General features: G+C 44.9%; 1 protein-coding gene across 3 annotated transcripts in view; it reads right to left on the bottom strand.

The window, feature by feature from the left end:
• Positions 1-21282, bottom strand: part of unc13d (unc-13 homolog D (C. elegans)) — a 161131-nt gene that overhangs the window by 29143 nt on the left and 110706 nt on the right. For all 3 annotated transcript variants that reach the window (XM_080209138.1, XM_080209139.1, XM_080209140.1), the window contains 6 exons: positions 20505-20625; positions 14208-14351; positions 11490-11582; positions 8945-9178; positions 2038-2109; positions 511-590 (listed from right to left, as the gene is read on the bottom strand). In XM_080209138.1, the coding sequence (XP_080065264.1) occupies positions 511-590; positions 2038-2109; positions 8945-9178; positions 11490-11582; positions 14208-14351; positions 20505-20625 (744 nt within the window). The remainder of the gene's footprint in view (positions 1-510; positions 591-2037; positions 2110-8944; positions 9179-11489; positions 11583-14207; positions 14352-20504; positions 20626-21282) is intronic.

The raw sequence follows: 21282 nt of genomic DNA, 5'->3' as shown, positions 1-21282 counted from the left end.
ACGAGAGAGTTTACAAACAAGGGTTATCTAGGGCCAAATGCAACCAAATAGACTAACTGTGATTCTGACATTAACTATTGAAGTTGTTATCAATCCGAGCTAGTCAACACCTATTTACTGCCCTGTTAAAACCTGACGGAATGGCCTGTCCTTAATCAATGGCTTCCAAAATTCTATATTTGGGTTGAGATAGTCAACAACATACTGTTTTGATGCCAGTACTTCGCATCTCCTGCAGTTTTTCCGTTTATTAATATGAGCAGACAGTAAATCACACTGGGTGTACCAATCCCTGGTCCTGATACACTGTTTTAGGCAGGTTCCTGTGACCTTCCACCAGACCTGAAGGCTGAGATGATTTCTCAGTCCGCAGCTCTGTTGAAGTTCTACACTCGATATAACCGGTATTGAAACTTTCTGACCTGCTGTGTATTCCCAGTAGCTTCTGTGTCAATTTCAGATTTAAAGTTATTTACTTTCTACAGTTAATGAGCTGAGTGTGTGACTGACCTCCGAAAATTCTCTTCTACTAGATTGGCGTCCATGTACGCAAACTCATTTTCCAGAAAGTTAATTAAAGGGACAACCATCTTAAAGTAAAAACAAACATAAAGTTAGTGTATCACACCTGTGATGGAAAAGATTCACATTTTAAAACTAAATTACCCTTAAACATGTCTGACATATGTTTCAAACTTGCCTTATCTATCCAGAAGGTAACATGATCCAGGCTGCCCGAACTTTCATTGACATAAAGTTGGACTTTTACAGCACAAAGAGACCCTTCAGCCCATCATGTCTGTGCTGGCCTTCAAGCACCTATCTATTCTAATCCCATTTTCCAGCACTTGGTCCATAGCCTTGTATGTTAAAGTGCTCACATATATGCTCCATAATATTGTGAGGATTCCCACCTGTACCACTCTTTCAGGCAGCAAGTTCCAGATTCCCACCATTCTGGGTGAAAAATTTTCTTCAAATCCTCTCTAAATCCCCTGCCCCTTACCTTAAATATATGTCCCCTGATTATTGATCCCTCTAGTAAGGGGAAACGTTCCTTCCTATCTATGTCCCTCATAATTTTGTACACCTCCATCAGATTCCCCTTCAGTCTTCTCTGTTCTAAGCCTAACCAGCCTCTCTTTGTAGCTGTAATGCTCCAGCCCAGGCCACCATGCTGGTAAATCTCCCCTGAAACCTTTATGAGATGTGTTGGGCTCTCACAGTTATTTCTTCTTATGCTCTACAACCTAATGTAACTCCATTAATCTCATTAAAAACTCGTATCAAAATAGAAGGTTAGAATGATGGGTGAAGCCTTCCATTGGCCAAATGTTTCTAAATGATAGAACATAGAAAATCTACAGTACAAACAGGCCCTTCGGCCCACAAGTTGCGCCGAACATCTCTACCTACTAGGCTTACCTACAACCCTCTATCCTACTAAATCCCTAATGTACTCATTCAGAAATGTCTTAAAAGACCCTAACGAATCCGCCTCCACCACCACCGACGGCAGCCGATTCCACTCACTCACCACCCTCTGAGTGAAAAACTTACCCCTGACATCTCCTTTGTACCTTCTCCCCAATGATCTAACGTAATTTATCATATTGCTGTCCAACATCCGATTCTGGATGAGATGGACAAATCCAATCAAATACTGAGAAGTATCCCACTGCCAGCCAAAGCCAGCCATATCCGCTACTAGAAAACCCACATGGTGGGGAGGTGGGTGTAGAAAATCTCAGCTGGCATTTCCAACACACCCTCTGAAATGGGAGTGTTGTGACTAGCTTTTGTGATCAAGTCTCTGGTGTGGGACTTGAACACAATGTTCTGAGCCAGACAGAAGAGTATCATTATTGAGACACAGCTCATTGTAGACCAAGATCAAACTGTGGATCTTAAAAATTAAGCCACTGGGGAGCTACTTATAGTGACTTTCTACTTGAGAATTTCCAGGTAAAACAATCTAAGTTTTTGGATTTTGTGCACTCTGATTTCTCTGGGTGCTGTTACTGACGTAGTACTTACATTAACCATTGGAATATTGATGTCACTGGAAGCTGACAGGTTGTCAATGCGTTTCTTTATGTCGGCTTGAAGCTGAAACATAAAACAGGAAGACTTGGATTGGTGATATTGTATTAATCAGCCTTTACTGATCTCAGGATAAAAATTCCAAATCTCAGATATGAAAGAATCGGTGACAACTGCATCAACTTGACAAACCAGAAACTGAACTCAAACAATGAGGGAATCAGACTCTGTGCCCTCTCTCCTGACCAAAGATATCTGCAGAACTGATCACTTAGTCAATCATGACATTATGCTTCTGGTTTCACAGTCAGTCCAGGTCCAGGAGATTAATCTGCTGTTTCCTGAGGAATATTTCCCTTGGTCTTTCCTGTTAACCTGTTGTAGCTCCAATGGAAGAAATTACAGGAATGACCATAGAACATAGAACACTACAGCACAAACAGGCCCTTCGGCCCACAAGTTGTGCCGATCATATCCCTACCTACCAGGCCTATCTATAACCCTCAATCCCATTAAATCCCATGTACTCATCGAACCATCTTCAACTGTTTACGTCATTTCACTGCTGGTTCTGCCTATCTTCAACCAAAGCTACAGAGGAAGATTGGGAAGACCGCACAGAAATTCAAGGTGTGGATGTTTATTCATCACTCGCATTTTACTTTGTCACGGTTCAAACAGTAAAAAATCTCACAACATCAGGTTAAAGTCCAATAGGTTTATTTGGAATCACGAGCTTTTGGAGCATCACTCCTTCATCTGGTGGGGAAATTGATGAGTGAACAGCGCTCCGAAAGCTTGTGATTCCAAATAAACCTGTTGGACTTTAACCTGGTGTTGTGAGATTTCCTACGGTGCCCACCCGAGTCCAACGCCGACATCTCCACATCATGACTGTTCAAATAAATAGAAAATTTTGCTGTAATCCCTTCTGTGAGTGAGCCCTGCTTTTATGTACAAAAATACATAAACTAGAAGACGGGATAGGCCATTCAGCTCTTCAAGCCTGCTCTGCCATTCATTTTGATCATAGCTGATTATTGAATTCAATATCCTAATCCCCCCTCACCAATATCCTTTGAATCCTTTTGGCCCAAGGGCTATATCTCATTTCTTCTTGACAACATTTTGGCCTCAGCTATATTCCATGGTAGTGAATTCCACACATTCACCACTCTCTGGGTGGAGACATTTCTCCTCACCTCAGTTCTAAAAGGTTTACCCCTTATCCTCAAACAATGACCCCCGAGTTCTGGATTCCCCCATCATTGGGAACATCCTTGCTGAATCTACCTCGCCTAACCCTGTTAGAATTTTATAAGTTTCTCTGAGATCCCGTTTCGCTCTTCTAAACCCATGAATATAAATAATCCTAACTGACTTAGTCACTCCTCATATGAAAGATCTGCCATCCCAAGAATCAGCCTGGTAAACCTTCGCTGTACTCCGTCTACAGCAAGGACATCTTTCCTCAGATAAGGAGGCCAAAACTGCAAACAATATTCCAGACATGGCCTCATCAACGTCCTATACAATTGCAACAAAATGTCCCTATCCCTACACTCAAATGCTCTCGCTTTGATGGAAAACATACCATTTGCCTTCTTTATTGCCTGCTGTACCTGCGCGCTCACTTATAGCGACTTACTGACACACGAGGACACCCAGGTGATATTGAATATCCACCTCTCTCAATTTACACCCTTCAAGTAATAATCTAAATTCCTATTATTGCTACCAAAATGGATAACTTCACATTTTCCTCACTTTACTGCATCTGCCTTGCAAATACACACACACTCTTGATTTGATTTATTTTGATTATTGTCACAGTGAAAAGTATGATTTCTTGTGCACTATACAGACAGAGCATGCTGTTCATAGAGAAGGAAACAAGAGAGTGCAGAATGTAATGTTACAATCATTGTTAGATCAACTTAATGCAAGGTAAGTCCATTCAAAAGCCTGATGGCAGGGAAGAAATTATTCTTGAGTTTGTTGGTACGGTGACCTTAGACCTGTATCTTTTTCCCGACAGAAGGAGGTGGGAGAGAGAATGGCTGGGGTGTGTGGGGTCCTGAATTATGTTGGCTGCTTTTCCAAAGCAGTGGGAAGTGTAGACAGAGTCAATGGACGGGAGGCTGGTCTATGTGATGATTGGACTACATTCACAACCTTTTGTAGTTCTTTGCAGTATTGGGCAGAGCAGGAGCCCATACCAAGCTGTGATACCACCCGAAAGAATGCTTTCTATGGTGCACCTGTAAAAATTAGTGAGAGTCATAGTTGACAGGTATAATTTCCTTAGTCTTCTGAGAAAGTAAAGGTGTTGGTGGGCTTTCTTCATTATAGTGTCAGCATGGAGGGACCAGAACAGGTTGTTGGTGATCTGGATACCTAAAAACTTGAAGCTATCGACCCTTTCTACTTTGGCTCCGTTGATGTAGACAGGAGCATGTTCTTCTCTATGCTTTCTGAAGTCAGTAACAATTTCCTTTGTTTTGGTGACATTGAGGGAGAGATTATTGTTGCCGCACCAGTTCACCAGATTCTCTATCTCATTCCTGAGATCCAACCCACTATGATGGTATTGTCAGCAAACTTGAAAATCGAGTTGGAGGGGAATTTGGCCGCACAGTCATAGGTGTATAAGGAGTATAGTAGGGGGCTGAGAACACAGCCTTGTGGGACACCGGTGTTGAGGATGATCATGGAGGCAGCATTGTTGCCTATTCTCCTCCCTCTGCAACTGGATCCTGAACTTCCTAACCCACTGACCACCCAGCTTGTCAAATCACACTGAAGCATCTCTGCATCCTCCTCACAGCTCACCCTCCCACCCAACTTTATATCATCTGCACATTTGAAGATAATACCTTCACTTCCCTCTTCCGGATAATACATAATGTGAACATTCCCGACATTAGTCTCACTGATCTACCGTTCCCTGTTTTCTCTCTACCTCCCTTTTCGAATTAGCTACCCTCCAATCTGTAGGAACCAGTCCAGAGTACAGAGAATTTTGGAAAATAACCATGATGGATCTACTATTTCCAGGGCCACTTCCTTTAGTACTCTGGGATGAAGATTATCAGAACCTGTAGATTTATCCACCTCCAATCCTATCAATTTCCCCCAAACCATTTCTCTGCTAATTTCCTTCAGCTTCTCACTAAAACCTGTAGTTGAACTGCAGGGGCGAAGAGATCTCAGTTCAAATAATAAAGGAAATCTCTTCAGTCATCACGGTCCCTGATGAAATCTCAATTTATTCCCCTAAACCATCATCAGAAAACTTTGTGCTAGGAAAACTAAGTGCTGAATGACCATTGGTGGGGACGTTGATCTTACTTGGGAGCTCGACATTTATTGTGTAACTAGACTCACGAGAGAACAAATCAGAGAGCAGTCACGATAGCTTCTGGACTGCTATAAAAACCTAACTGGTTCAGTAATGACCTTCACAGAAGGGAAACAATCACCTCTAATTTATATGGCCGAGCCTATATTTAGCACCACACCATCACTAACTCTTCATTGCTCTCCTGAAGCTGCACAGTTATACAACCATTGCTCATCAAGAGATCACCTTGTCTGGGCTCTGAGAACAAATTAAATGAAAAAGGATCTTTACTTTTCCACGATGATGCATACACACTCATTCAATGACTGTTCCCAATGAACTCAGACTCTAGTCATCGATGAAGAGGATGCAGCCACATGCTGTACGAGGAACAGCTCACTGGTGACAATTAACGGCTTACTGAACTACTGCCCCGATATCTCCATCCATGATGGCATCTCAAACATTCACACTGCATCAGCTGAATCTATTGTTTTAAGCTTGACATCTAACTATAACTGATTCTCCAGCCACACAAAATATATCGCTGGGATTTTCCCAGCATGTCTTGGCAGGAAGCATTGCAATGAGCCGGCTAAAAGGGGACAACCCGGACAGCTGGGAGGGTGGGGGAATCCCAGCAATATATTGTGTATGGCTGGGGAACCACTTATGTATCTTAATAGTAATTACTTAATCCTAAGTGGGTCACTAATTAACAATCAGGAGACCAAAATTTCAGTCTGGACAAGGTGCAAGGGACTCAAATAAACGGCATAACCAGATTGTACCCGAATCCCAGACCCGTTTGTTGTTTTCCAATTGGTGGATGAGGTATGGGGTGGTGTGGAGGTTTGGCATGGGTTAGGGTGAGGCGGTGGCACAATGGTATTATCACTGGACCAGTAATTCGGAGACTCAGGGCAAGACTGGGGTTGTTTTCGCTGGAAAGAAGGCGGCTAAGAGGGGACCTTATTGAAACATATAAGATGATTAGAGGTTTAGACAGGGTAGATAGTGATAGCCTTTTTCCTAGGATGGAGAAAGCTAGCACGAGGGGGCACGGCTTTAAATTAAGGGGGGGTAGTTATAGGATGGATGTCAGGGGCAGGTTCTTTACCCAGAGGGTGGTGAGGGATTGGAATGCCCTGCCAGCTGCAGCTGTAAATGCGCCTAGTTTGGGGGCGTTTAAGAGATCTGTGGATAGGTTTATGGACGAAATGGGATTGGTTTAGATTAGTGGGTTAGTGTTTTTTTTTGAAAAGCTGGTCGGCGCAACATCGTGGGCCGAAGGGCCTGTTCTGCGCTGTAATGTTCTAAGATCTGGAGACCAGGGTTTGTAATCCCACCATGGCAGATGGTGAACTTTGAATTCAATTTTAAAAATCTGGAATTAAAAATCTGATGACCATGAAATCATTGTCAACCGTCAGAAAACCCATCTGGTTCCTGAACGTCCTTTAGGGAATCCTTATCTGGCCTGGACTACTTGTGACTCAAATCCACAGTAATGTGGTTGACCCTAAAACGTCCTTGGAAATGGAGGACAATAAGGGATGGGCAATAAATGCTGGCCCAGCCAGCGACATTTTTGCCCTACAAAATGAATAAAAAGATGTACTACCCACCGGCCTCCTACAATAAGTAGGTTTGCCTAGGTTCGGCCCTGAGGAAAGGCTGAGGGACTTGAGGTTATTTTCATTGGAGAGAAGAAGGTTACGAGGTGACCTGATTGAGGCATACAGGATGATCAAAGGATTGGATAGGGTGGACAGTGAGAGCCTTTTTCCTCGGATGGTGATGGCTAACACAAGGGGACATAGCTTTAAATTAAGGGGTGGTAATTATAGGATGGATGTCAGAGGTAGGTTCTTTACTCAGAGGGTAGTAAGGGTGTGGAATGCCCTGCCTGCAGCAGTTGTGGACTCGCCAACTTTAAGGGCGTCCAAATGGTCAGTGGATAGGCATATGGATAACATTGGAATAGTTTAGGTTAGAGGGTCATTAGATTGGTTCCACTGGTCGGCGCAACATCGAGGGCCGAAGGGCCTGTACTGCGCTGGAATGTTCTATTCTCCTCTGCCTCAGAAGGCAGTGAAGGCGGGGTCACTAAATATTTTTTAAGGCAGAGCTAGATAGATTCCTGTAGGGCAAGGGAATCAAAAGTTCAAAGGTTATTGGGATAGGTGGGAATGTGGAATTCTAAAAATAAACGGATCAGTCTTGATCTTATGGACTGGGAGCGGGCTTGAGGGGCCAAGTGGCCTATTTCTGCTCTTATTTTGTAAGTTTGAAAGGGCTTCACGTGATCTCATGTCTCCAGAGGGCTGACATGAAAACTCAGATATTGCCAGTTAATTGATCCTGGGGGAAATCAGTTACCTTACTCCACTGCAATTCCAGCTCCCACTGGATCATACTACTCCCCGGAGCCACCTTCTTTTGGTCTGGGACTGGCTTTTAGTGCCCATAGGGGTTCTGCCACGTGTGAGACATCTCCTTCCTGTTGACAAATAGGACTGAGCACTGCTAACCTGAATTCCCCAAATATGCAGATATGCCCTGTCCCGGGATTTGAAACAGGATTAGAATAGGTGGCACTAACAGCTGGGGGCCTCACTCATTGAATGGAGAAGCAGATACCCCACACCCCCCACCCCCCCAATTTAGGCAGTAACGATGGCACAGTGGTTAGCACTGCTGCCTCACAGCGCCAGGGAGCCGGCTTCAATTCCAGCCTTGGGTGACAGTGCGTGGAGTTTGCACATTCTCCCCATATCTATGTGGGTCTCCTCCAAGGGCTCTGGTTTCCTCCCACATTCCAACGATGTGCAGGTTAGGGGTAAATGCGTGGGGCTACGGAGATAGGGTGGGGGGTGTGAGCCTGGGTAAGATGCACTGTCAGACAGTCAGTGTATATTTGATGAGCTGAGTGGCCTCCTTCTGCACTGTAGGAATCTATTCATGTTACAACTGTACAAAACTCTGGTGCGGCCGCAATTGGAGTATTGCGTACAGTTCTGGTCGCCGCATTATAAGAAAGATGTGGAGGCATTGGAAAGGGTGCAGAGGAGGTTTACCAGGATGTTGCCTGGTATGGTGGGAAGGTCTTATGAGGAAAAGCTGAGGCACTTGAGGTTATTTTCATTGGAGAGAAGAAGGTTAAGAGGTGACCTAATTGAGGCATACAAGATGATCAGAGGGTTAGATAGGGTGGACAGTGAGAGCCTTTTACCTCGGATGGTGATGGCTAACACGAGGGGACATAGCTTTAAATTAAGGGGTGGTAATTATAGGACGGATGTCAGAGGTAGGTTCTTTACTCAGAGGGTAGTAAGGGCGTGGAATGCCCTGCCTGCAGCAGTTGTGGACTCGCCAACTTTAAGGGCGTTCGAATGGTCAGTGGATAGGCATATGGATAACATTGGAATAGTTTAGGTTAGAGGGTCATTAGATTGGTTCCACTGGTCAGTGAGGGCCGAAGGGCCTGGACTGCGCAGGAATGTTCTATTTCCCTCTAATGTGAATGTTTGGGTTACCGTGAAGTGTTTTCTGTACCTTTTGTGCAAGGGTTTGGATCACACCCTCGATCTTCCTGTTAATGGAGGTGTTGATTGTCTCCAGTTGGGTGAGCAGAGTATTCTGGATCTGGTCCACCGAAATCATGTTGGCTGTGTCTTCCTTCAGGCCTTGCCAGTCTAGGTCTACTGGCAGTTTGGAAATAACCTGCCGCAGTTGCCTCATGTTATTGAGAACGACGCACAGTTGTAGCGACCTCACTCCATTTACTGACTAGAAATGAGAGAATGGTGGATACGTGTCACTGGATAGATTTCTTTAGCCTCTGTTACCATTTGTAACTTCAACTGAGAACTACCAAGACCTACCAAGACTGAGAGGAACAAAGATGAGCCATTTTGATGGATATTACCCAACCCATCCAGCAAGAACTGAGTGAGGCTAGGAATTCCAGAGCTGGTTTTCCTGTGTCACGCACCAAGCTGACTTGATGGACATAACTTGCTGCTTCCTCATCACTGAGATAATATCCTGGCCCTCCCAATATTACATCATCACAAGGAGAAAGCCCACAGCAAGCTCACGGGCGGGTAGGAAAATGGGGAATAAGAGTCAATCTTGGCAGTCATCTCCAGATCTGAGAATACTTATTGTTTTGAATGATTTGCCACTATCACAAACTACTGGGACTGTTCATTAGTGTTCTTCTATTTGTGGGAATCCTCAATAAAGTCCAGATTAGTGTGACAATACTGTGCCTTTAAGAAACAGGTTTGTGTCATGTTCCTTGTGCAGGTTTTTTTTTAGCAGTCAGTACTATTTATTGGTGCTGCTTTGTCTGTAACCAGCCAACCTCGTTGTCACTTCAGCAGCATAATTGGTTCCAATTGCTGAAATGTTTGTTTTAATCCAGGCTCATGCTGTTTTATTATTTTGGTGTTTTCCCCTGGGGTTTTTCAGAGTAGGGCTTGATTAGCTCGATTAGCAAGAAAAATCTTGTGACTGGGCAGGACTAGGCATGCACAGAGAAATCAAGTCAGTTGCTGCTTGGGAAAACATAGAGAGAGGTTGCTTTCTCTGTGTCTCTTTCTCTCTATGAATTTGAGACTGAAATCTGTCAGGAAATAAGTCCCTTTCTCTGGAGGCTGCTGAATGGGAGTAGAGTGCAGAGGAGGTTTACCAGGATGTTGCCTGGTATGGAAGGACTGGGTTATGACGAAAGATTGAGCAAATTGAAGCTGTTTTCCCTTGAAAGATGGCAACTGAGGGGGAATCTAATAGAGGTATATAAGATTATGAAGGGTATAGATAGAGTAAACAGAAGTAAGCTATTTCCTATGTTAGGGACACACAGTACGAGGTGCCATGGGCTTAAGGTGAGGGGGGAGAGGTATAACACAGATATTAGAGGGAGGTTTTTCACACAGAGGGTAGTGGGGGTATGGAATGCTCTGCCAAGTAAGGTGGTGGAGGCAGGCACGCTGGAGTTGTTTAAGAGTAACTTAGACAGGCACATGAGTGGGTTGGAGATGGGAGGATATAGGAGATTGTTTTAAATCAGGTTCATTAGCAGAGGGGGGGTCCCTGGTAATGATATGGTTTGATAATAATGTTTTTCTCTTTTAATTCACAGGTTTTAAGTCGGTCCGCCTTGTTGTCCAACGAAGGGCATACACGCGATGGGTCTTACTTGGGCTGCTCTTGAATGTTTCGAGATTGGCCTAGTGCTTCATGTCGTTAGTGTACGCTTAAACTGGACCAGATGCTGGGCAACACGACAGCTCAGTGACTATCACTGATTGCTGTGCAGACACATGGATTTGGGTCGGTGTCTGTGGGAGTTTTGCACATTCTCCCCGTGCTTGCGTGGGTTTTCTCCGCGTGCTCCGGTTTCCTCCTACACTCCAAAGATGTGCTATTAGGCTGATTGGAAGTAATAAGTTGTCCCTAAAATTAGTTTCCCTCAATGTGGATGGCCATAAAACAATAGATAAGGGTCATGGGTGGAGGGGGGAGACTGGTAATGTTAAAATGGCGGCGCGGGCTCGTTGGGCCGAAGGGCCTGTTTCCTGGGCTGTTTTTGTTCTTTGTTATCTGTCCAGAGGAGTTATAAGACTGGGCATTCAGCAACCATATGAGCCTGTAAGTTTTTTTTGTGTTAACTTAGTCTGAAGAGGGATTTATGTCTGTGGGGTTATTGCTTACATTGGAACTATACAGATAGCTTTCATGTTTAAGTATGACAACCTTGTCATGTTTAAGTATTTCAATTCTTAAAAATTAAGCTAATTTTTTTTGTTATGTTTTAACAGTGTTGTTAAATAATTTTTGTTTTAATATAACATTCCGAATGGGTGAATCGAATCATATCTGGAACGAAACACCTAATACTCACCCCAATGCCAAAATCTAAAAAGTTGGGGTCTAGTCTAACTTTGCAATATACCTTGGAGTTTTCGATCTAGTCCTCAACATTAGTGTCTACTAATGTCAGCAAGATGTCTTAAGGAGATGGAAATGTTTTGCATTCTCTAATGACATGTTTAACCAGGTGAGATCCAGATGAGTTACAGTCAACACTCACATCACTTGAGTTTACTCCAACGTCCTTGAATGACAGTTCTTCGGCCCTCTCTTCGATTAGTCGACAGTACATTAATGCAATCTTGCCCATATCCTGGAACATAAAGCATCCAGAAGTTTGACTCTACAGATACCGGCTCGTCAAACAGAACAGACACAGCTTCCTTTATCAGGGTGACAGTTTCACTGATCAGATGAGCTCCACAAACTGGTGAATTCTCACTTTCTTTCACTGATACTCAGTATGTTTAAAGACATTTAACTATCTAGAAGTTGAAGCATCCACCCTATACTGAGTGATGACCCAGGAGAGAGAGAGTAACTAAGTTCGACCTCATCGCTGCCACGTCAATCACTGTGTTTTTATTTTTATCAAATTTTTCCCCCTCTCGGATTTGTTCAAATTTTGTGGCTTCAGAATTCATGGGGAACAGTTTGGCAGGGAATGCGACTTGGTGTAAGCACCGATTATATAACCTTCCGGCTACTGACCCTAAACTACTTATTCCAAATGGCATTAGAGATGTATCCGGCCCAGCTCACTATCAGGAAGGCATGTACTTTGGTGGAAATGAGATCTGGGGTGGTGACTATTAGCAAATACCAAGTGCCCCCTAGAAAATAAATTTGTGGCTCCCTCACCCCTCCCTTTGTAATAAAGTCGATAATACAAAGTTTCTTGGATGTTTTAACCCTTCAGCAACCTCAAACTGGACCCTTTGGGAATTTGGAGGTGCTCAGTATCTCTGCTTTCACCAGACATAGCACAGCTAAGGATGCACCAGATCCCTTTAAATTACAACCCCTACCCTCCCACTACACCCACATTCCTGCCATTCACGCCCCCCTCTGGGCACCTTTGTTTCTTTATTTGTCCCACTCCTAACTCCCTTTGACTTTGCACCATGGAACCTTTTGCCATTTAATCTAACCTCTCCTTCACTCAACCTTTCCTTTTGTCTTCTTTCTGCCCTCCCCCATTCACTCGCTCAAAACCTGTTAAATGATGAGCACGGACCTGAAATGTTGAGCTGACACTCCGACACTCCCTCGCCTACCCCCTGGAAAAGCTGGGAGCGAGCCTGCCTGCCTCTGCTTGGCCAGCTCAGCACTCAGCAGGCTTGATAGGAGCCGTTTGTCCCCATTGGGGAGGGGGTCCCGTCTTTGAGAGTTGCTGGCCAATTAAATGACTGGGAAGCTCTCTTGTTCTTGAAGATTCACCAGTGCTGGGACTGCGGGAAGATTTCAAAGGGGGAATGTAGCATTGGAGCCGGGGTAATGTAGGGGCAGGCCCCAGTGAGGGGTATGGGGGCTAGGATCATTAGAGAAATGGTGGAAGGGAAGGGCCTTTGAGGGGCACAGAGATCAGAGAGGAGGCCATTGTTTTACCTGATATAATGTTGACCTCCCATCGCTTAATGGTGATGAGTGGAGGCCCTTCAATGGCTATTAATTGCTCAATTTTATGGCCTCTCCCCCTTCTTGCCCTCAGAGGGCTAGTAACAGTCCAGCTGTAACTCCGTTTCCCTCTCCACAGTATTGCCAGACCGGTTGGGGTGGGTGGAGCCTTTGCCTCCAGGAGACAATACAGAATATTGATTGAGAGAACAAGACCCAGCGTGTTTAGCAGTTGGGGTGGCACGGTAGCACAGTGGGTTAGCACTGCTGCTTCACAGCGCCAGGGTCCTGGGTTCAATTCCTGGCTCGGGTCACTGTCTGTGTGGAGTTTGCACATTCTCCTCGTGTCTGCGTGGGTTTCCTCCGGGTGCCCCGGTTTCCTCCCACAGTCCAAAGATGTGCAGGTTAGGTTGATTGGCCATGATAAAAAATTGCCCCTAAGTGTATAGGGATGCGTAGGTTAGAGGGGATTAGTGGGTATAATATGTAGGGATATGGGGGTAGGGCCTGGGTGGGATTGTGTTCGGTACAGACTTGATGGGCCGAAGGGTCTCTTTCTGCACTGTAGGGTTCTATGATACTCCAGCTTTCAGCCATTCTGGCAGCAGGGGGTAAACTCGAACTGTGTGGATTGTCAGCCCCTTCACATCACTGTTATTGGCAATGATAATATATGACATACGTCCAACTGCTGTTACACCCATAGATGTGGTACAATGCAGACTGTATAGTGTACAGACTGAGTGTACAATTCTTAAACCAAACTCCAAGCCCCGATTTTTACATTATCAGTGTCTTGTCTGTGCTCACTTCTGACACTGGGATACTCAACTTAGTCAGCTGGAAAGTCTCTAGGGTAGAAAGGCAAAAGAAAATATGCAGGTATGATCTAACATAACAACTTGCTTATCATTTTACACTCTTTAGCTGTCCTCCCACCTCACCTGGTCCTCTGCGATAACCCTGACACTGGGTACTGGTTAAATTTGGGATCCTGCATGTCTATTGGATGGGAACGTCACGAGCATAACCAGTGAGACTGTAGACCCCGGGAAGGATATTGCAGAACACACAAACTATTCTAAAAGTTAACATGAGGAATAACTGGGGTCTGAGGTTTGGGGGTCTCAGAGTATCAACAGTAAGATCTTTCTAATGGATAGAGGGATTAACAGAGGAAACTTTGTATTGGAAAACCCAACAATGAGAATAATGTGTGTGTAACTTCATTACAGTGTTAATGTAAGCCTACTTGTGACACTAATAAATAAACTTAAACTTGATGAGCTTTATTGTCAGTTTCAGAATGACTCGTTCTCACCTCAGTTAACTTGACCATGATGACAAAAGCTTCCTCAGGTTCTGGCCAGTTCAGCTCTGTCCAAGTCTGTTTGATCTTGGTGAAGCAGGTGGCAATATCTACAGCAGAGGTACTATGTTTAGTCTTTTCCCCCATTGACTCCAGCTGTAGGAACAGTACTGAGAGTTAACACTCAAACAGAATGTATCTGTATGAAATGTGCTTCTGTTTAATGTCACTGTAACACTGCCTCACAGCAAAGTCGGTGATAAACATCTGGAAATTTAGGTCAAAATGTTAGCAAACTGATGGCCACGTCTGGAGACCAAGGAAGTGTGTAACATCACGGAGTATTTACACCCACAGGAAAAACCCATTCTTTAATTCAGTACTTTGAGCACAGGCTCGGACACTGGGTGTGAGGAGAGCTGAACAAAGCCCATAGGTTTCAGAAAGAAAAGCTCTGTCTTGGGTTTGGTGTCACTCACCAACTTGGATTCTATTAACATTCTGTCACCAGCCGTGTATTGAAGGAGGATTGGGGGGGGTTTATGGCCAGTATCTTTACAATTTCCATAATTACTACCTTCAGTATCCTTGGATACAGCCCTTAACAGCCCTTGTGACTTATCAACTTAAAGTACAGTCAATGTTTCTAAAAGCACAGTCAAAATTCTCTCAAAGAATTCTAAGGCCCCAAATCATGTGAAAATGGGAGTAACTCCTGCTGTTTGTTTCAGTGTGATTTTCAGATTGAATCTCTGTGCATCACAGAGAGCCATGATGTGGATGTGCCGGCATTGGACTGGGGTAAACACAGTAAAAAGTCTGACAACACCAGGTTTAAGTCCAACCGATTTATTTGATAGTAAACTCACTAGCTTTCGGGTTAGTCCCTTCGTCAGGTGAATGGAGAGTTCTGGCCTCAGACAGAGCATATAAAGCACACCCTAATGGGATTTCCGCTGAAAATCAGGGGACGGGACCTATTCTCGCTGGAGAGGGTGGCAGCATAGCGCTGAGCGGGGCACTGCACGTGCACCAATCTGTCAGCGCCGAGATTGCCGCATGCGCTGTAGCCCCACATACTACCGGCCTCCTAATCAGTGGCTAGCCCAACGACCCCCAACCCCCCCATCGTTGCTCTCGCAGAGCCCCCCCCCACCCCCAATTGCTAGCTTCCTGAACCTCTCCGGGCAAACCCTGATGACCCCCCCCCCGCACCCAGCAACCCCAAAGCCATCCCTCCCCCGTCCTGGGTAACCAGCCCCAATCCTCCCTCCCTCTGCCACTGATCCTCTGGCAGAGAGGCAGCTGGAACCCCCCCTCCCCACAGATTGTCTTCCAATAGACCTTGCACCCATTCCCTTGGCACTGCCTGGTACACAATACCAAGGTGCTCCTTGGGCATTGCCAGTTTGCCCCTTGGGCATCCCTACTTACCCCTGACCTCCTGGGGGAGCATTAACAAACTTTCACTCCAGTGGGTCAGCCACATGTTCCCTGTTAGTGGGGAGCTGTTGTAAACCCCACCAGAGTGAACCACTCCTGGCGTTGGGGCAGGGGTGGGCAGGTGGGGGTGTGTGTCTGTGTGTGTGTGAGATGTTAGTGAGACCCAGAGACCCCAGTCCCGGGCCCACTGATGCGATTGAAATGCTGATTTCCATACCGTAACCAGCTCTGCACCAATTTCCAACACGGAGCTGGTTACTCTGGAAATCAGCTGGCAGATGCATGATAACCTGGGCACCCAGTGGCAAGAAGTCCTCCACTGATATCTCACGGCCCACTGTGCCACTTTTGGGAGAATCCCCCCCCACCCCCCCTCAACATCTTTAACAATTTTTAACCCATCCAGCATCTCAATGACTTCCCCTGGCACTATCCTCACATTGAGAATACCCTCCGTCGTGTTGTGTGGCACTATCACTGTGCTCAATGAGGTAGATTTGAGCAGATCCAGCAACTCAGTACCAGGCATCCATGAAGCTCTCTGGTCCACCAACAGCAGTGGAATTGTACTCAACCACAATCTGTGACCTCATGGCCCAGCATATACCCAATCTACCGTTACCACTGAGCCAGGGGATCAACCTGAGTTCAATGCGGTTACGGGGGGATTAGCAACAGTAAATGTGTGGGGTTACAGGGATAGAGCAGAGGAAAGGACCTCTGTATACTCTGTCAGAGAGTCGGTACAGGCTGGAATGGCCTCCTTCTGCACTATAGGGATTTCTATGTTTAGTCCAATAGATGAGGCTGATGTATTTGTAACTATCTTCAGCCAGAAATGCCAAGTGGATGATCCACCTAGGCTTCCTCTGGAGGTGCCCAGCATCACAGATATCAGTCTTCAGCTAATTTGATTCACTCCACATGATATCAAGAAACAGCTGATAGTGCTGGATGCTGCAAATGCAATGGGCCCTGACAATATTCCAGTTATAGTACTGAAGACTTGTGCTCCAGAACTTGTTGCACTTTTATCCAAACTGTTCCAGTGTAACTACAACACTGGCATCTACCTGAGAGAGTGTAAAATTGCCGAGATATATCCTGTATACAAGAAACAGAACAATTCTAACCGGGCCAATTACTACCCCATCAGTCTATTCTCAATCATCAGTAAAATCATGGAATGTGACATCAACAGCGCTTGCAGGTGTTACTTACTTAGCAATAACTGACACTCAGTTTGGGTTCCGTCGGGGGGGTCAATCAGCCCTCATTACAACCTTGGTTCAAACATGGACAAAACAGCTGAACTCGAGGTGTGATGTCGAGTGACATCAAGGCAGCATTTGACTGAGTGTGGCATCAAGGAGCCCTCGTAAAACTGGAGTCAATAGGAATCTGGGTGTGGGGGGGGTGGTATGCTGGATAGCTGTCACCTTGCTTTAGCAGCTTACAAAAACATGGTGGACAGGAATCACCCTGATTCCAAAACCAGTTTGTGCGTGCATGATCCCAGTGGGGCTAAATGGTCTGTTAGGCATAGAATTGACAGCGCAGAGACAGACACTTCAGCTCAAACTGGACAATGCCGACCAAAATGCCCGTCTAAGCTAACCCCATGTGCCTGCATTTGGCCCATATCCCTCTAAACCTTTCCTATCCGTGTATCTGTCCAAATGTCTTTTAAATGTTGTCAATGTTTCTGCCTCAACCACTTCCTCCAGCAGCTCATTCCATACACATATTATCCTCTGTGTAAAAAAAGTTGCTCTTCAGGTTCCCATTAATTCTTTCCCCTCTTAACTTAAACCTATGCCCTCTAGTTCTCAAACTTTAGGGAAAAGACTGAGTGCATTCACCCTATCCATGCCTCTCATGATCTTATACACGTCTATAAGATCACCCCTTCTATGTTCCAGAGAAAAAAAGTCCTAGCCTGTCTAATCTCTCCCTTGAGTCCTGGCAACATCCTTGTAAATCTCTTCTGCACTATTTCCAGTTTAATAACATCTTTCCTACAGCAAGGCGACCAAAACTGAACACAATACTCCTGGTGTGACCTCACCACATCCTGTGGAACTGCAATATAACTTCCCAACTTTTATACTCAATGCCCTGACTGATGAAGGCCAACAAGCCAACAGCCTTCTTCACTACCCTAACTACCTGTGTGACTCCACCTTTAGAGAACCGTGCATCTGAACTCCGGGGTCCCTCTGTTCCACAATATTGCCTGACGTTCTACTTTTTCTTCAAAAGGGGGGTACGAGATTGTTTTGGCAGATAAGGCAAAGGAGAATCCAAAGAGCTTCTACAAATACATAAAGGGCAAAAGATAACAAGGGAGAGAGTAGGGCCTCTTAAGGATCAATAAGATCATCTATGTGCAGATCCACAAGAGATGGGTGAGATCCTAAATGAATATTTCTCATCAGTATTTACTGTTAAGAAAAACATAGATGTTAGGGAACTTGGGGAAATAAATAGTGATGTCTTGAGGGGTGTACATATTACAGATAAAGAGGTGCTGGAAGTCTTAAAGCATATCAAGGTAGATAAATCTCTGGGACCTGATGAGGTATAACTCAGGACGTTGTAGAAGGCTATGGAGGAAATTGCGGGTCCCCTAGCTGAGATACTTGAATCATCGATAGTCATGGGTGAGGTGCCTGAAGATTGGAATGAGGCAAATGTTGTGCCTTTGTTTAAAAAGGGCTGCAGGGAAAAGCCTGGGAACTACAGGCCAGTGAACCTCACATCTGTGGTAGGTAAATTATTGAAGGTATTTTGAGAGACAGGATCCACAGGCATTTAGAGATGCAAGGACTGATTAGGGACAGTCAGCATGGCTTTGTGAGTGGAAAATCATGTCTTACAAATTTAATTGAGTTTTTTGAAGGGGTAACCAAGAAGGTAGATGAGGGCAGTGCAGTTGATGTTGTCTACATGGACTTTAGCAAGGCCTTTGACAAGGTACCGCATGGTAGGTTGTTGCATAAGGTTAAATCTCACAGGATCCAGAGTGAGGTAACTAAATGGATACAAAATTGGGTTCTTGACAGAATGTGGAAATGCCAGCGTAGGACTAGGGTAAACACCGTAAGAAATTCTTCACAGTAAATTCTTGGCAGAAGCCAGAGGGTGGTGGTCACAGGTTGTTTTACAAACTGGAGATCTGTGACCAACGGTGTGCCTCAGAGATCGGTGCAGGGTCCACTGTTACTTGTCATTTATATTAATGATTTGGATGAGAATATAGGAGGCATGGTTAGTAAGTTTGCAGAAGTTTGTAGGTTAGAGGGATTAGCAGGTAAACGTGTAGGGATATGGGAGTGGGGCCAGGGTGGGATTACAGTCGATGTGGACTCGATGGGCTGAATGGCCTCTTTCTGCACTGTAGGATTTCTATGATTCTATGACACCAAGATTGGTGGCATGGTGGACAGTGAAGAAAGTTATCTCCAATTACAACGGGATCTTGATCAATTGGGCCAGTGGGCTGACGAATGGCAGATGGAATTTAATTTAGACAAATGGGAGGTGATGCATTTTGGTAGATTGAACCAGGGCAGGACTTACTCAGTTAATGGTAGGGCGTTGGGGAGGGTTACAAAACAAAGAGATCTAGGGGTACAGGTTCATAGCTCCTTGAAAGTGGAGTCACAGGTGGACAGAGTGGTGAAGAAGGCATTCTGCATGCTTGGTTTCATCGGTCAGAACATTGAATACAGGAGTTGGGACGTCTTGTTGAAGTTGTACAAGACATTGGTGAGACCACACTTGGAATACTGTGTACAGTTCTGGTCACCCTATTATAGAAAGGATATTATTAAACTAGAAAAAGGGCGGAAAAGATTTACTAGGATGCTACCGGGACTTGATGGGTTGAGTTTTAAGGGGAGGCTGGATAGACTGGGACTTTTTTCTCTGGAGCATAGGAGGCTGAGGGGTGATCTTATAGAGGTCTATAAAATAATGAGGGGCCCTGATCAGCTAGATAGTCAACATCTTTTCCCAAAGGTAGGGGAGTCTAAATCTAGATGGCATAGGTCTAAGGTAATATTGGAATAGTTTAGGTTAGAGGGTCATTAGATTGGTTCCACTGGTCAGCGCAACATCGAGGGCTGAAGGGCCTGTACTGCACCGTAATGTTCTATGTTCTAAGTTGAAAGGGGAGAGATACAAAAGTGTCCAGAGGGGCAATGTTTTCACACAGAGGGAGGTGGGTGTCTATTGGGTACAATTTTGTCTTTTAAAAAGCATTTAGACAGTTGCATGGGTACGATGGGTATAGAGGGATATGGGCCAAAAGCGGGCAATTGGGATTAGCTTAGGGGTTTCAAAAAAAGGGCAGCATAGACAAGTTGGGCTGAAGGGCCTGTTTCCATGCTGTAAACCTCTATGGCTCTGATTCTATGATATTCATGTAAAAGTCCTACCTTGATTTAACTTTCCAAAATGCAACATCTCACACTTATCTGTACTGAACTCCATTTGCCATTTTTCGACCCATTTCCCTGATCAAGATCCTGCTGTAATTTTTGATAACCTTCTTCATGCCTACAATTCCACCTATTATAGTGTCAGCTACTCTGTTGTAGATTTTGTGTATAATGCCATTATATGAGTGCCCACAAGGATATTCCCATAGCAATCTCACACAAACACAGCCAGTCAGCAAGCAGAGCAGACGACCTTCCCATTTATGTTACAGTTCTCGAAGCTGAAGGCCCATTGGCCCAGCCAGTCCCCAATTTCTTGGCCATTCTCCTGCAGTAAACAACAGAGTGATGCTAACTGAGATCCAGACAGGAACACATTCACAGACAATAACCATCTTATTTATTTTAGGGTTTGCAGTACCTGGTCTTTCTTCACAGCCCGTTGAACCATCTCCACCGAATTGTTGTACATCATCTGTAACCATTTGGGTAAAGGTTCCCTGAACCATTTGTGGAAATCATCCAATGGCAGAGGACTGTCACTGAAAAACACAGGGAGTCAAGCTTCAAACTGATGTTGACAGACAGCAGCAGGCTGAACCAGAGGATCTGCTCCCTAACTGACGGGTTTTAGCAGGTTCATGGTGGTCAGATGACAGTGGCAGTTCAGGGACTATTGTCCATGTGGCAAATACTGCTTCAGAGGAGCTGAGTTTTTCTATGATTCACTCTTGGGATGTGATGTGACTGCTAATTTATTTATTTCATTCTGGTTGCCCTGGATACATTTCTGTCTTGCTGATCACAGACTGTCACTGAGGGAATGGTCCCTTCAGAACACTGAAATGGGAAGATATGTTGCCTCATTCTGGAGGTGGTGGAAATGATGGAGCATTATCCGTTGAACATGGAGATTGGTGTTGTGGACAAGAGGAACGCTATCATAACTCTGGGAGATGAGGGAAGGGGGACTGGGGAAGGGATGAGAACGGGAAATGGGATGGACACAGTTTAAAGGCTCTGTCAACCACATTGGATGGAAACCAAAAAAGAAAATTCTGGAAAATCTCAGCGGGTCTGGCAGCATCTGTAAGGAGAGAAAAGAGCTGACGTTCCGAGTCCAGGTGACCCTTTGTCAAAGCGTTTACCAGCATTTTTTCTTTTGGTTTCAGATTCCAGCATCCACGGAATTTGCTTTT

This window comes from Carcharhinus amblyrhynchos, chromosome 21 (assembly GCF_965287045.1).
Source record: "Carcharhinus amblyrhynchos chromosome 21, sCarAmb.v2.hapA, whole genome shotgun sequence".
Lineage (NCBI taxonomy): Eukaryota > Metazoa > Chordata > Chondrichthyes > Carcharhiniformes > Carcharhinidae > Carcharhinus > Carcharhinus amblyrhynchos.
The sequence above is the reverse complement of the archived record's forward strand: the minus strand, read 5'-3'. Positions and strand labels throughout refer to the sequence as shown.